The 17571-nt window shown below is 40.9% G+C and overlaps 1 protein-coding gene across 1 annotated transcript; it reads right to left on the reverse strand.

The window, feature by feature from the left end:
- Nucleotides 1–624: 624 nt before the first annotated feature.
- LOC103009250 (ubiquitin-40S ribosomal protein S27a-like) lies at nucleotides 625–1135 on the reverse strand. The gene has a single exon (XM_057528082.1). It carries the CDS (start codon nucleotides 1129–1131, stop codon nucleotides 664–666), a length of 468 nt encoding a protein of 155 aa, XP_057384065.1. The 5' UTR covers nucleotides 1132–1135; the 3' UTR covers nucleotides 625–663.
- Between the last annotated feature and the right edge of the window lie 16436 nt (nucleotides 1136–17571).

The following is a 17571-nucleotide window of genomic DNA, read 5'->3' on the forward strand; positions in this document are numbered from 1 at the left end:
TTTTTCACTAACTTAGGGGGAGAGATCAGGAAACACTGAGACAGAGGAAGTGAAGCGCTCTGCTCATTGCAAGATCTGTTATGAGCACTGCGTGTGGTTTGGTGTGAAAAGAAGCTGAAACTGGTATCTAAGCCAAAATCTTTCATTCTCTCTCTGATGCCGAAAGTTTGGCCTCTGTGCACTGGTGCTGAATCGAATCTCAGAGACAGAGTTCTGGGTGAAGTAGAAAAGAATAGCTTTATTGCTTTGCCAGGAAGAGGGGGACAGAGCAGGCTTGTGCACTGAAGAACTGTGTGTCCCAACCTGGGGGGATTTGGTGAGGAGTTTTACAGCAGTAGTTCAAGGGTGGGATTGCTGATAAGGATCTGGGTGCACGCAGGACCTGCACTCCTTTAATCTGGTCTCAGGTGGTCTCCTGATGAGCTTCTCTGGTTCTTGAGTCTATCAAGCCATGACCTTCTCTCTGGAATGACAAATGTTTCATCAAGTAGCTCATCTTCCATTTGCTGGGGGTTTTAGTTCTGTAAAGAGCTCAAAGATATTGTTATGTGTGTCCCTTGAGGTGGAACCAGGATCCTGCCCCAAGGCTGCACTATTGTTTCTTTCTTTGTTTTTTTTTTTTTTTTTTTCATTAGTTCATGTCTTTTATTAACCAATATACAATCACTTGTCTTCTGGTTTGTTGAAACAATAGGTCAGACAACATTTGCCACAATAATGTCTGTCAAAGGGGCTGGCCATAAAAACTCCAGCATCACATTCATTTGAAGGGCACTCCCGATGAAGGCAACTGATTTTGCCATTCTCATCCACCTTATAGTATTTCAGAACAGCCAGCTTAACCTTCTTTCTCTTATGCTTGTTCTTCTTGGGAGTGGTGTAAGACTTCTTCCTTTTCTTAGCACCACCACGAAGTCTCAACACAAGATGAAGAGTGGACTCCTTTTGAATGTTGTAGTCAGACAAAGTACGTCCATCTTCCAGTTGCTTGCCTGCAAAGATCAGTCTTTGCTGGTCAGGAGGAATTCCTTCCTTGTCCTGGATCTTGGCCTTTACATTTTCTATTGCATCTGAGGGTTCGACCTCAAGAGTGATGGTCTTCCCCGTCAGGGTCTTCACGAAAATCTGCATATTGGCGGCGGTGCCACTGCAGATGGCGGATCCGAAAAACTGCACTATTGTTTCTTGACTGCTCTTCCCTTGTCTCTGCATCCCTTCCCTTTCCTGATCAGCAACTGTTTGACAGGCTTCCGTGCCCAGGAGCCCCACAGGGTCCTTCTCAGTTTCATATACACTTTGTATTTAGAATTAGCAGTTGATTGCGTAACTGCTCATGGAAGAAGATGCTGGTACCCAAACCTCTCATCCCATTGTCCTCATCAAGAGACATGTTGATTTCCACACCTGCTGCACTCCTCAGTCTCAGACCCCATCCTCACCCTGTCCTTACACCTGGGTGCTCCTCTGGGACTGTTGGGCAGTCAGCCTCCCCGTTGTGTTGGGCTGTTTGCCTTGGGACCAGCCTCCCTACTGGGAGGGAAGCCCAGGCCGCCCCGAAGGACCGTGTGTAGGTAGGTATTCCGGCTGGAGGCCCAGCGAAGGTTCCAGCCAACAGCCAAGTGTGTGAGAAAGCCTTTAAGGTGACGCCGGCTGCCACCACCAACTGTTTGCAGCTGCATAACGCTCCCTGGACAAGGAATCCCTAGCTGAGCCCAGTTTCCCTGACCAACAATGAGAAATAAGAAGAAGAGATTGCTGTGATTTTAAATGGTTAAGGTTTTGAGGTGGTTTGTTTCCATAGGTAAGGGGAATGCTACTCCTAAAAATGGGGGAGGGGGGTAAAAATAAAGTTATTATTATCATTTAAAAGGCAAAATAAACTTGGACTCAATCAGACTTACATTCTATCACAAAGATAAAAGTTGATTTCAAAGAAAATGTATACTAATAGCAAAACCCATAGATAAGAGACTGTATGATGGCGGGGGGCTGCGGGGTGGTCAGCAATATTTTCTAAAGTTAAAATGCTAGGTTATGTAGACTCAAGCACCACCATGCACACATCTCTGTATTTGCTAAAAAATTAGGCAAGGTGGCCTTATTCATCTTTTCCACCTCTAACTCCTGTCATTCTGTCTTTAACGTGTGGGTGTTCGGTTTGCTGAAAAAGCCAGATATCAGAACAGCTTTCTTTCGGAAATGATGTTTTTAACGTTAAGGGAAAAAAGCTTGCCACATTGTAGAAGTGGCAGTTATAAAATTAGATATAAAATCAACTGAAAATTCATCACAATTGTACTGCAAAAGACACACGGAGGACTGAATTACAAAGCAAAAAGAAAAAAGTGGGCTTTTGACTAAATGAGTTAAGCCAGGCTCCTTTCAGGATGATCATGTGTTGGAAATGGCTAAAGAGATTGCAAAATAGGTGAAGAAAACACTATGTGTACAGTGCTAGATTGGGCCAGCATAAAATAAGAATTGTAGAAAGTCGATCTTGAGGTATAAGGCAGGGGTCAGAGGGCTGGGTTAATTCCTAGCTCTAACATAAAGAACATGCAAAACTGTGATTAGAAAGTGCAGAGAAATGGAAACCAGGATGTGTCGAAACCGTTTCGTACTGGTGGAAAGATGCTAAGGTAGGAAACCAAAGGATGTGGAACGGGTTGTGTAAGATGAAAAGTACATTCTTTCTCTCCCCTCCTCCCACCACCACTGTCCTCAGACACACGTCAACACCATTCATTTTTAAAGCGCAAAGAGACTTCACGTCTCCCACTTACATCTGCACAGATGGAACAATAATTCATCCGTTTCCGAACAAGCCACCAGCACACTCTAAGCAATGGCTGGAGACCTTCATCGGATTGAAGTTCTAATAAGGCTAAGGCTTCACTGAAGTTCCTCTGTTAACAAGCACTTTTTGCTCACTTAGCATCTACCTAGCACCATGTTAAGTCCTTTGAAAGGATGCAGAGGTCTAAAGCCTATGAGCATCTAGCTATTTCCTAATTGAGGAGACAGTTAAATTCATAAAGAAGCGTGAGTCCTGGAAAATCCAGGCAGTGTTACTGGGAAGAATGGAATAAGTGGAGTTTGAAGTATGGGTGAGGATAGATCCGGAGAGGAAGTCATTCCTGACAAGGGGCTTGCTCTACACCTGGGACGTAGTAGCTGCTCATGAAATTTTTACTGAAATAAATGCACCAGCAAAGGCAAAAGTGTGCTGGGCAGTACCCTAGCCCAACTAGAGATGCAAGACCAAGGGTGGAGGTCAGGGCAGAATCCGCTCAAGGAGGCCCGGGAAGGAAGGGATACATTCCTTTTCTGTAATAGGAAAATGGAAATCGATAAAGCTGCCTGCTTCTCAAGAGAGGTCACCCTGACAGCAGAATGTGAGATGGGACAGAAGCGAAACTGAAGTGAGGTGGCATCAATTTCACCTCTGCCCGGCTTGGTGGGCACGTGTGCCCGCTGTTTTCAGCTGAAGCGTGATGCTTCTGTGGGTGTGGGGTGCCTCTGCAAGAATATGATGAAGGGAATCCCTGCGTAATGGTTAGTGAGATCACTAATCCGGGCTGCTTTAGGATCTGCGTGTCCTCCAAGGGGGCATGTCCTCCTAAACAATAAGATGTTAGCCCCAGGTGTTTTCTAGGAGCTTGGAGTCAGGGGCGTCCAGTTCAAGCTGAACTGGTTACGACTGTATAGGACCACCGACCCTCCGACCGGGCCTGCATGTCTGCTGCGGTGGTCCTTTGATATCAGAGGGCCGGAAAGCCCCCTGCAGATCACGCTAAGCACCTGCATTTTTGATCATGTAGAGGCCTGTAGCTTAGTTAACGCCTGAGGCAGAACAATGATTACTGCACCTTTTTCCAATCACCTTTCCCCCGTGCTTCCCACGCCCGGGCGGCCCTGCTTCTTTATTCGTTACCCGGTAAATGCCCCAGCCCCTTGCCTTGGGGAGGCGACCCTGAGACTTGTTCTCCTGTCTCCTCCCCCCGATGACCTTGTGAATAAACCCTCTCTCTGCTGCAAACCTCAGCATCTCAGGGTTTTCACGTAAGACAAACTGGGTTCAGTAACAGAAGCCCAGCGGGCCCTGGCTTTGTGGTGATTCCAGGTACGTGGACAGGGGAGTGAGAGGTGGGCAAGTCAGTCTGAACCAAAACTTCCAGAAAAAAAGCTTACGAGAAAGTATGTGAAATAAAGCCTTAGAACTCAGAGGACGGACCGCACTGATGTTTACCCTCTGTGCGTCATGATGTTTACCAAGAACCAGGTTTACTTGTCAGAAGAGAAAAGTAAGCATACACCTACCTTTAGCCAAGCCACGAGGCGCATACCATACTTAAACAAACTTTAGCAGAGAAATTCCAACACTGAACGTTTTGCATCTCTGCTGATGCACTAAATGTCTGGTATTGGGGATTAGAACTGATGGCTGTCATTTCACTGGAAAAGCAGCAAAGTTCTCTGGGCTCCGGAGACAGGCTGCTTGGGTGTGAATATCCCACTTACTAGCTCTGTGCCCCCCTTTCCTCATCTGACAACGGGGACCGTTCTCTATGAGGTTATAATGAGGGTTAAACATAATTACATGTGGGGTGCTTGGATTAGTACTTGGCTCGTAGGTAGTGATCAATAATTATCAGCTACTATTATGACTGTATTAACCTTGTCTTTTTGCCTCTTTTTGCCCAAAGAAGAAACAAATTATTATTATCCGTTTTTCTTTTTTATATTTAATTTTTGAAAATTTAATAAATTTTATTAACTGTTGTTATACATGTAAAATGTGTTCAGATCTAGCATTCAATGTCTTTCTATATGCCAATGAAATGAATCATTTTTCTATGGTAGAATGTCAGAGAGAGGCAACTCGGTGGCTTGTCCTAAGTAACACGATTAACTACTTGGTGATATTCAGAAAGCACTCCCTTCTCAAATCTTTCTGGTAAGGAGAACCATATTTTTATTTTTCCGGAACAAAGTTTAAAAAAATACACTTACAAAATAGAATCATAAGTAAAAGAGTTGAACAAAATAGACTCATAAGTAAGTTAGCTGCGTTTTTCTGTCTGAGAAGACCTAAAAATTCATCTTCCTTTCTATTGGAAAGGATGTCTAAAAGGAACCAGACCACACAATGACACCAAGACGTCTGTACCTGCAGTAAAATGAATCATAGTGGAAAAAGATGATATCTGCCAGGAGGCTTTGGATATTGTTTTCATTATCCCGTTATTTTCTATGTAAAAGCCACTCGTGTCTTGGAGTGGACCTTGTCGTCTGCAAAGCACTTCATCTAGTTGCATTTCCAAAGATTTAAGTGGAAATTGTTGCTTTTGGGAAACAGCCAGAAGGATTCAGGCCTGCATTTAAAAGCCTCGATCCATTTGCCTCCTAATACCAGTAAGTCCTCCCGTTTGCAGAAGGTTCTGCGCCCCACCCAGAAGCTAATACTAATCTAATAATCACAGAAACGATCCCATCTTCAGAGTGCTACCCACACACGACTGTGTACATTGTGTAGTCACGTGCGGGATTGCTCACATGTAACTCTCAGCAGCAACCTTGCAACGTTTGTCTGATTTTTCTAACTTTACAGGTGAGAAAAACGAGGCTACAAAAGTATTCTCCTGTTCAAGGTCACACAGCCACCAGGGGAAGGGATAGGAAGAGTCATTTCCACTCAGCTTCTTTGTTCCCACTCTCCGATTACTACCACCATCCTCAGGGGATATTGTTCCAGCCCTTTCATTCAAAATAATAGAAAACAATAAAAAATGGAGCCGTTGCTTTCAGGGATTCCTACCTGAGCTCGGGCAACTTAAAACAAGATTCACAAGACACGTCCTGTCACTATGCTTGGTGCTCTCTGGACATCAATCAGTGTCATGGGAACTGGTCTTATGAATTTCTGGTTACGTAAATTCACAGGAAATTCAGTGTTTGGGGGCTTTGGTGTCTCATTTTCTTGCCTTTAATATGGCATCCCCAGTGTTTTAACACTGTAACACTGATAACACTGTATTCTATGTATAGAATATAACATACATATGTATGTATGTTATTCATACACAATGAAACGACTTTTCCTATAAAAGATTCTTTAGAACGTTAGGTGGAAAGTAAAACTGTTCACAAGAGTGTTAAGCTGAAAACGAATTCCCAGGTTAAAAAAATTAGTGATCTCAAATATTACCCTTTGAGACTTCTTTCTAAGGAACAGCATTGAATGTATAAGTTATTCAGTTTAGATTAGGAGGTGTGTTGCTAACAGCAAACTTTTCTTTCCCAGATGCGTCATTTATTTACTGACATTGAAACTCTAAAAATATGCTGTCTCTTGGCTTATGGGAAAAAAATAAAACAAAAATTGTGCATAACCACACTGCTGTGTGTCTCTCAGCAGAGCAATGCTGGAAAACTCATATGCAAACACAACTGGCCATATCTTTGCTATCTCATGACAGCTGCTTTAAAAAATTCTACGAATGTAGAGAGCAAAGGAAGAACAAGAGAAATTTCTAATTCTGTTTGGGTAACTTGATTTTTTTTGCTTTGATAGTATTACATGGCACTTTATACAACTAACTGCAGAAATCACAGTCTTTTCTAGCACATACTGATATTTAGAAAAATTAGCCATATATTGGCTATAAAATTAACCATATATTAGCTATAAAGTATGTCTCAACACATTTAAAGTATTGAAATATTACAGACTATGTTTTCTGATTATAAAGCAATTATGTTAGAAATGGAAAACAACCATAAAACTAGGACATATCCGTATGCTTAGAAATTCAAGAAATAATCATGTAAATAATGTATGGTTCAAAGAAGAAATCATAATAGATTAAAAAATATTTCAAATTGAACAATGAAAATATAAGATTTCATAACTTGTGAAATGCTGATAAATCATTACCTAGAGGATATTTTATTTAAAATACATTTATTAGAAAAGAAGAAATGATGAAAATAGGTGAAGTAAGCAACCATCTCAAGAAGTTACCGGAAGAAAAGCAAATTAAGCCAAGGAAAGTAAAAACAGGGAAAAAAAGATAAGAGCAGAAATTCATGAAATATAAACTAATCATACAATGGAGAGAATCAAAAGAGCCAAAAGTTGGTCCTGTTAAAAGATAATAAAATTGATATAACTTGGCCAAAACTGACACACACCAAAAAACAAAACCCAAAAAACCAAAACCCTACAACTATTAAAGAAATAGTAATAAAAAAAATTTTTACCTTAAAGAAAACTTCAAGCCCAAATGGCTCTAACAAAAATATTATGAACTATTAATGAAATTGGGAAGCTATGTGTAAGACCTCTTTGTAGAAATTCATACACACTTAAGTGAAATTTTAAGACTGAAACAAATGGAGATATATATTACGTGCATCGATCAGGGAACTTAATATTGTAAAGATGTCAGTTCTTCCAACATTGATTTATAAATTCAGTGCAAACGTCATCCAAATCCCAACACAGATCTCTGTGGAACAAGAGAAAGTGAATTTAAATTCATACAAAAATGCGGAGGTCAAGAGTAACACAGAGACTCTGCAGAACAAAGTGGGGAAACAGGTTCTAACGGCTCCTAACTCCTATTATAAAGGAATGGTCAGAGGCAGATTTACTGTGGAGCCTACACTGTCCGCTTTCAGGACCCCTGGAGCTGTCCTAACACTGTGTGCACATGATTACCTGTTTCTGCAAAATACGTAAGTAAGATAACTTAACCATAGACAGTTAACTGCTAGGTCTTTTCTCTCTAAATTAACTTCCATTATACACCTACTCATGTTGGCTGGCTTTGGAATTGCTGTGGCATTTGAGGGGTTTGATTGAGAAGAGTTGAGTTGGGGATCTATTTAAAATTAGTGTAGTGGCATATGTACGTACCTCTCTGTGACTTCCATAGGTAGTTACTTAATGGCTAGATTTCAGCTGAAGAATGGCTTCTAGGAATGCACTGAAGGCCCCTGGGCTAACTCATCAGTGATGTGACCTGAAGGTGTGAGACCGGAGGCTACGTCACAGCATGGTTTGCCTCATGATACCTGGTGGGTGGAGGAGGAGAAATCAGATGGAAAAAGTGGTGCGTGAAGCTACTCTGTGGGAAAGTTTCCCAATGACACACATGTAAAACATCAAGAAGAGAATTCAGTTCTCATTGATAATTAAATCGAAATGGAAGTTCTTTTGTTTCAGGCATATACCTGACAATGCAGGGTATAATCATAAGTTCACTATACATTTTTTATGGGGACCACCCAAAGCAGAGATGATCAAAGTTCCTCCATTTGTAGGGCACAAACTTGTAGCAGTATACAAATGGTGAGTATATCTGTAACTCAGATGTAAAAATTTTGGTGGATGCTTTTGAAATTTGACAAAAATTCTAAAATATTTAATCTGTAAGTAACAGTGAGTTGAAAACTTTCCTAAATTCATGAAAATAAAAAATAAATTTTGATTAGCTAGAGGAAGGACTGAATTTTCTTTTCATTTTTTAAATAGAAAATGGTATTATAAAATTATAATTATAGGAAAAGTCAATCAAAGAATATGGAACCAAAAATATAGAGAAAAACCTCTTAAGTGGTTCTGGATTTTATGATGTTTATGGTATTTGCCAGCTATTAAAAATTTATAATTTGTTGTGGTTTATTTTCTCATTTACTTCCATGCCTAATTTTAGATTGTTTTCTAGTAGAAAAGCACAAAACTGTATAAGCTTCAGGCTCCTCAATGCTTAGACACGCCCTCCCCACCCCAGTTCTAGCAATTCAGAACTAAGTAACTGTAGCAATTAAAAAAGTGTGGAATTGGCATAAGGATAGATAAAAGAGGAATGGAATATAATAAAGAGCCTAGAAACAGACCCATAAATATATGATCACGTGATTTATGATAAACGTGGCACTTCAGAGCACTTGGAAATGATAACATTTTCAATAAATGGTGTCGGAACAATTGGGTTTATATGGGAAAAATATTGGACCCTCTACCTTATACTATTCACAAAAAATTGTAGATATATGATAGCCATAAATATGAAAATCAAAACAAAATAGCTTTCACAAAATAATATAGAACAATATCTTCATGACTTTAGAGAATAATTTCTTAAAGAAAATACAAAAAGCACTATCCTTAAAAGTATATATATATATATATATATATATATATATATATATATATATATATACACATACATAGACAGGTTGTCTTTTCATTTTGTTTATGGTTTCCTTTGCTGTGCAAAAGCTTGTAAGTTTGATTAGGTCCCAATTTTTTTGCTTTTATTTCTATTGCCTTGGGAGACTGACCTAAGGAAACATTGGTACGATTTATATCAGAGAATGTTTTGCCTATGTTCTCTTCTAGGACTTTTATGGTATCATGTCTTATGTTTAAGTCTTTAAGCCATTTGGAGTTTGTTTTTGTGTATGTTGTTAGGGAGTGTTCTAATTTCATTGATTTACATGCAGCTGTCCAGCTTTTCCAGCACCACTTGCTGAAGACACTGTCTTTTGTCCAGTGTATATTCTTGCCTCCTTTGTCAAAGATTAATTGACCATAGGTGAGTGGGTTTATTTCTGGGTTCTCTCTTCTGTTCCATTGATCCATATGTCTGTTTTTGTTCCAGTATTACACTGTTTTAATGACTGTAGTCTGAGAGGGTTATGCTTTCAGTTTTGTTCTTTTTCCTCAAGATTGCTTTGACAATTCTGGGTATTTTATGGCTCCATATAAATTTTAGGATTATTTGTTTTAGTTCTGTGAAAAATGGCATGGGTAATTTGATAGGGATTGCATTAACTCTGTAGATTGCTTTTGGCAGTATGGCCATTTTAACAGTATTAATTCTTCCAATCCAGGAGCATGGGATATCTTTCCACTTCTTTAAATTATCTTCAATTCCCTTTACCAACGTTTTATAGTTCTCAGTGTATAAGTCTTTCACCTCGTTGGTCAGGTTTATTCCTAAATATTTTAAATTTTTAGATGTGATTTTAAAAGGCATTTTTTTCTTACTTTCTCTTTCTGATATTTTATTTAGTGTAATGAAATGCAACAGATTTCCATATGCTAATCTTGTATCCTGCTACCTTGTTGAATTCGTTTATCAGTTCTTGTAATTTTTGTGTGGATTCTTTGGGGTTTTCTATTTATAATATCATGTTATCTGCATATAATGACAATTTTATCTATCCCCTTCTAAGTGATGGGCATGGATATGTTCCCATAAAACCTTACAAAACAAGGAGCTGGGCATAGAATGGCCATCATCAAAAGGTGTACAAACAATGAACACTGGAGAGGGTGTGGAGAAAAGGGAACACTTCTACACTGTTGGTGGGAATGTAAATTGGTGCAGCCACTGTGGAAAACAGTATGGAGGTTCCTCAAAAAACTAAAAATAGAGCTACCGTATGATCCAGCAATCCCACTCCTGCGCATATATCTGGTGAAAACCTTAATTCAAAAAGGTACATGCACCCCTAGGCAGCACTGTTTACAATAGCCAAGACATGGAAACAACCTAAATGTCCATTGACAGATGAATGGATAAAGAAGATGCGGTACATATGTACAACAGAATACTACTCAGCCATAAAAAAGAATGAAATAATGCCATTTGCAGCAAACATGGATGGATCTAGAGATTATCATACTAAGTGAAGTAAGACAGAGAAAGACAAATATCACAGTAGATCACTTATATGTGGAATCTAAAAAAAATGATACAAATGAAGTTATTTACAAAACAGAAACAGACTCAGACATAGAAAACAAACTTATGGTTACCAAAGAGGAAAGGGGGAGGAGGGGTAAATTAAGAGTTTGGGATTAGCAGATATAAATCACTATACATAAAATAGATAAAAAACAAGGTCCTACTGTATAGCACAGGGAACTATAATCAATATCTTATAATAAACTATAATGGAAAAGAATATGAAAAAGTATATATAAAACTGAATCACTTTGCTGTACACTAGAAACTAACACATTACAAATCAAATATAGTTCAATTAAAAAATAAAAAATTTTAACAAATATATATAGACAAATTTAACCTTGAAGGGGAGCAGAATATGTCACCCAATTATGCCTCTTTCACGTTAGGATTATTTTAAGCTGGTTATTTTTTAAGAAGCTGCAGATACAGGAGAAGCTCTGACAACTAAGTAAAAGTTACCCTTTTGTAAGAGGCATTCACATTTGTAAGGGAAATCTCCCTTTGTAAGGGTGTCTCTCTCTCTCTGTACCAGGAAGAGAAGGTTGGCTCTAGAAACTTTTATCAAGAGAGAAGGCAAGGACTGAAATCTGCATAACAACCTCTTGTTTACAGCATTTTCCCTGGTCACCTCCCATAACTGCCCCCCATTGCACATCTTCTTTGGTCTTTAGCTAGTGGTGTTATTTAATTGAGGGATTGGGCCATTTCAGAGAGTTACTTGGTTCTTCTGAGTATCTCCCATGTGTACAGGAGGTATACAGTCGTCCCCCTTATCCTCAGAGGGGTACGTTCCTAGACCCCCAGTGGATGTCTGAAACCACAGACAGTACTGAACCCCATATATACTATGCTTTTTCCCATACATACTTACCTATGATCAAGGTTCTTATTAGTTATCCATTTTATACATATTAGTGTATATATGTCAATCCCAATCTCAGCTAGCATTCTGATTCTTCCTAGATATATAATAAAACTGAATAAGAGACAATTCACTAGTGGAATTTGCCAAAATGTATTTATACATTTATTCCAAAAGTATTTATCGAGTGACTTCTCTGTACCCCGCACTGTTCTAAGTGTGCAGTTTATTGCAACAGACCAAGCAGTCAAAAATCCATGCTCTCTTGGAGTCTGCATTCTCATTTGGAAGACAGGTAAGAAACAAATAGTTAAAATCTTGTCAGGCAGTGATAAGTGCTGTGAAGACAACTAAAGCAGGATGGAGGGGCAGAGAGAGGGTGAGGATACAAACCCAGGTAGGCTGGAATGCTGAATGTTGGTCTTTGTGTCATCAGTTTGCTGGTTTGTGAGGTGGATAGGCAATTCCTCAGAAAGCAGATGTATTTTGCATGCTGGGAGTGTCTCCAGGAGTATAGAAGGCTGGTGAGAAGTGGAATATTTCCTGCCATATCAGTAAACCAAGGACGTCACAGTCATCAGCGATTGCAGCCCTCCAACGTGAATGTGTGAGGCGTAAAGAAACTCAGGAAGGAAAGAATCCCTGCCATCTAGCAGCCATCAGACTGCAGCCACTCCCAACAGTGAGCCCTGAGGAAACTCACGATGTGAAAGCACAGGATACTGGCCCCAGGTAGCTGAGGTGCATATCAAGGGAATGATTTCAGTGAGCCCAGACTCTTGCATCTTCCCATACACAGAAGAGCGCTAAATTCCTTAACTTGAGATGTCTGGTTTTCTTTAATTAACAGCGATCTTTTGATGCTCTGACTACTTAGTGTTTGTTGCAGAAACTCCTATATATCCTGGCTCCCCCCCTTACCTCCTTGGAGCAGTTCTGTCAGGGTTACTTGAGATGCTGCCTCCTGGGCTTGAAGTCCTAGGAATTTCTGCCCAATAAAACATTACCCTCAACTTTTAGTTTGTGAACAATTTTTTAGTCGACACTGGGTATTCTTCAGGGATGGGAAAGCTACAAACTCTGTGTAGGGGGAAAATTTCTATGAGATTCTCAGACAAACTTCAAGAAATAAGCTAGTACCTCATCCACCTTTTTCAATTCAGGCTTTCCGGGAACTGGTTTCAATAAGAGGTTGTGGGTCTCTTTGCTATATTCACACAGCATTATGAGATTTTTATTTTCTAAGGAAAGAAGTTGGGAAGTAATAAATAACTCAGGGGTCAGCTAAAAACTTCTTTTATTCTCTTACTATTGAAATTCTTTCTAAATCGTGCAACTTTTTTTTTTGAAACTGCTGCCTGTAAAAGAATGATTAAATCCAGATGATTAAACGATGTGTGGATGCTTGATACCCTCGTACGCTGTGACATCATTGTTTTCGACAGCAGCTGACCATCTTTAGGTTTGGATGCAGTAGAGAAGTAAACTAGATGTGTACAGCCTGGGACCCCCTCCGACGAGTGTCAACATGATCTCTGTGATAGGGCACTCCTTCTCCCTAAAACTGGAACATAGCAAATATGGACAAATACATGCATAGAATAAAAGCACTTTCAAAACCTGAAAGATCTGAGCAAAGGTTATTTATAGCCCGCGAGTTTAGCCCTTGTTGTAGGACTTGGAGGTGAAGCACCCATAAGTCTGAAAACTTCTTAGGTCTCATTTGCTTTTTTAGCAAGCGTCAGATGGATATCCCTACTTCTTTCTTGGAGACTTTTTCACAGCTTAACTAGAAGTCTAAACTAAATGAAATTCCAGTAGAAAAAAAATGGGCCCGTATCTACTTTTCTAGTACTTAATGAATAACACTTATTTTAGACAACTATTTTTAAAAAATAAACAGAGCCTGAATACATTCTTGGGTTTAAGCTGACACGTCTCTTTTTTTCTCAGCTGTTTCTCAAAAGTCACCATCACTAGTTTGTTGCTGCAGTTCTCTTTAGCTGCTGTGTTCATAAGAGATACAGGAATGCCAGTAGTTCTAAAAGAAGTGGTTACTATTTTCAGGGAATAGTATCTGTTGTGTGATTTTTGAAAGACACCAAGAGTTTCCTTAGTTACAAACAGACTTCTGAACATTTATTGGAGTCTGACAAGTGCTGGACTGCTCAAAACTACGAGAGGGGACCAAAGAGATCTCTCCTGAAGCAGATTATGAGAAGCATCCTGTCGGGAGCAAAATCTGCCCCCCCCCCCCCCGAAGTGTCTCTTTAGCGTGAGGAGTCATTTAGGCTGATTATTTTTAAGAACCAGAAGACTCAGGAAGTTGTGTTTTTGTTTTTTTTTATAATCTACACCTTAATTGCCTCAAAGAATTTAGATAAAGGCTCTGTTCCCAGAATAGAGCTGTCATCATAGATGTCTCCAAGGAATAAGGGCCAGGCGTGGGGGGGAGAGACTCAGTAGACCTGAAGACCAGAGTCCACTCCGTCCCTTGTCTCTTCTGGCCCAGGAAACACCGGCTTCCCCATCCCCATGTGAACTGCCCTTCTCCCCTCTGAGTCCCAAACTAGCGCCCGCAACATCTTCCTTTGTCTTTAGCTGAAGATGGTGTTTAACGAGAGGGTTTCGCCCATTTGGGGGGATTACTCAGTTTTCCTGGGTCTCTCCCATGTATACCTGTTATCAAACTCTTGTTTGATTTTCTCCTGTTAATCTATCTCATGTCAATTTAATCCTTAGACCAGATAGAAGAACCTAGAAGGGCAGAGGGAAAGTCTTCATCCCCAACAGTTGGCACAGCTGGCAGAATTCAACTTTACTGGCTGAACAGTGTTCACCCTGAGGCTGCTGCGACTCAGAGATCCTGGGACAACCGACAGAAGGCTCCCTTCCCTTCTCTTTTCTAAATTTAGATTTAGCAGGAGAAAGGATTTTTGGAGCTGGTTTGGACTTAGCAACTCCGGTAAATTTGGTGGACTTAGTGATCCTTTTACTCCCAGAGATGGTCACTGTTTTTCTTTGTCTCTGTCTGTTGTGTCATTTGTCTTGTCTTATGTCCCGAGAGCTTGACTCTATGACCCGGGAGAATATTCTCTCTGGTCTCTGCCATCAGAAAGGTGTGTGTGCCCGCGGGCATTTGGCAGTCAGTCAAGCAGACTGGGAGTTTGAGCAGCTGTAGCCAGTTGGTCTGAAACACAGGCAACAACCTGAGCTGTGCTGGCGCTCAGTGTAGTTTGTCATTAAGGGGTCCCATAAAGGGCCTTTGTCATCTCAACCTTCCTTGCATTGTTAGTGCTGGCACTACACCATCCTTAATGCCTGGGCAACAAAGGTCTTTGCTTTCTTAGGCTATTTGGGGAAGTTACCTTTCTGGATCTTGTGAGGGCTGCATCCCTTGCACTTTCTTGTGAAATACCTCTTGAATCCTTGGTTAAGCCATAAAAAAATCTTATTGGTTTGATTCACTATTACCATCCTCCTCATCAATGGCCAGACAATGGGTCCTGTGAATTGGAAAAACTTCTGAATTGGTAAATTTTTAGAGAACTCTCACGGTAAACAGCTGCTTTATTGGTACTTATGGAAAGACTAAATTAAAAGGTGGATACAAAGAAATATAACAGCTAGCTTGAAGAACTTGCTTAATTTAAAGAATGGTTTGGGAAACATTATCAAGTTTGCTTTCCCTCATGGGTCTTACAGATGCTAATAAAGTCATTAGGTTAACTAACAAGAGAATGGGAAGAAGTCAAGGGGAAAGTCAAGGGACTCTTCCCAACAGGTGGAAATTTTTAAAGAAATTTAAAATTTATTAAGAAATAAGGTAAATAAAGCAAGTATTGAAAGGTGGAACAAAGAGGAATCAGGAAAAGCAAAGCCACGGGACTCATCTCTACAGGTGGAAATGTTTAGTTGGTTAATAAGACACGGGATGAATGAAATGGACATTGATGGGGTAAAAACAAAGCTTTTAATACAGTACTACCTAAGTGTGGGTGGGCCAAAAGGGCCCCTAGTGGTCCCCCAACATGAAAGGACCCCCAAAATGTTCACTCTATTTACCCCAGTTTGGAGAAATTTTAAAAGCCTGAAGGCAAAAATTACAATGAGAGGGCTTCCCTGGTGGCGCAGTGGTTGAGAGTCTGCCTGCCAATGCAGGGGACACGGGTTCGAGCCCTGGTCTGGGAAGATCCCACATGCCGCGGAGCAACTAGGCCCGTGAGCCACAACTACTGAGCCTGCGCGTCTGGAGCCTGTGCTCCGCAGCCAGAGAGGCCGCGATAGTGAGAGGCCCGCGCACCGCGATGAAGAGTGGCCCCCGCTTGCTGCAACTAGAGGAAGCCCTCGCACAGAAACGAAGACCCAACACAGCCATAAATAAATAAATAAATAATAAAAATAAAGGAATTCCTTTAAAAAAAAAAAAAAAAGCAAAGAAGCAATTTAAAAAAAAAAATTACAATGAGAAACATGGCCAGAATTTGCTTGAAGCAGCAGTGAGACCAACGAATCACACTAAAGTTGACAAAAGGTCCTGGGTCCCTTGGCTCCACCCCTCCCTGGGGACCCAAGCCCTCTCGCACAGGAGGGGGTTAAATGGCTGAAGGGTAAAGAGGAGGAATTTCCAGGACTGCTTGAGGCAGAAGCCCCATGAGCTGTCGTACCAAAACCCACTGGCCGGGCCCTGACTTGGACTGCAGTTAGATTGAGAAAATGAAAAGTGCAAGGGTTGATAGGATGACAGAGGTTGGAATGTTTGTGTGGGTGTTGCGTGAAAAGGTTAGGTCAGTGTTGCCTGAGTGCTTTATGGGCCTAGGTGTTCTGTCTGGCTGGGAACGCTCCCCCTTCTCAGTAAGTAAGACTGAGGCTCGTTGATAGGGTCCTGGTTAGAGGTGATGAAATTGAGGTGCAAGCTTGGAGGAAATCTGGTGTATTTGAACATGCTTTTTGTAAAGCGGTTGTGTCTCTTTTGCCTGATTGTACTGTGGGGATGGACATTGTGTGTCACTGGGAATGTTCCCCCTGCCTGGAATTGTCAAACAGGGTGCAGGAGTCTGCCCTTCAGGCAGCGTTAACTGAACTTGCCAAGGGAAGCCAGTAAGGTTGCCTGAGCCCCCAGAATGTGGGACTGATAGTCAAGCCCTAATAGGAGAGATGGTGGAGGCATTTTTTGCCCCCTCGGGGGAATTGGTCTATTGAATTGTGCTCTGGAACAAAGGGCCATTGTTGAATGCCTCATGCAGATTTTTTGTAGGTGTGATCATTGAACCCTGAAGTTCTAGAACATAGAAATCTTTCAGTTTGCAATTTTAGTTGGAAATCTTCTCCCTGATACAAAGAAGCATATTAAAGGAAATGGAGTTGGATGGGCAAACAGAATTTTGATATCACTTAGGCAGCAGTCCAGTTCTTTGGGGAATTAAAAACAACTGTCTTTGACTTGCAAATATCTACAAAATCAGAAATGTAAACACAGCCCCCTGTCTTCTGAGACTGAGACCAGTTAACACAACTGGGAAAACCTGACACCAGGGGGAAAAAATTAGAGGGAAAGATGCCTTTTAAAAAAGGACAAACTACTGGAAAATCTCCCTTGCCCAAAATCTAGCCTACAGCTTCCTTAAGATTATTTGTGAAGGACAAATACAAATCTTAAAATTTTTTTTCCACAAAAGTAAAGAGCCTTGGGCTTCCCTGGTGGCGCAGTGGTTGAGAATCCGCCTGCCAATGCAGGGGACACAGGTTCGAGCCCTGGTCTGGGAAGATCCCACATGCCGCGGAGCGACTGGGCCCGTGAGCCACAATTACTGAGCCTGCGCGTCTGGAGCCTGTGCTCTGCAACAAGAGAGGCCGCGATAGTGAGAGGCCCGCGCACCGCGATGAAGAGTGGCCCCCACTTGCCGCAACTAGAGAAAGCCCTCACACAGAAACGAAGAC

This window comes from Balaenoptera acutorostrata, chromosome 14 (assembly GCF_949987535.1).
Source record: "Balaenoptera acutorostrata chromosome 14, mBalAcu1.1, whole genome shotgun sequence".
NCBI classification, from domain to species: Eukaryota; Metazoa; Chordata; class Mammalia; order Artiodactyla; family Balaenopteridae; genus Balaenoptera; species Balaenoptera acutorostrata.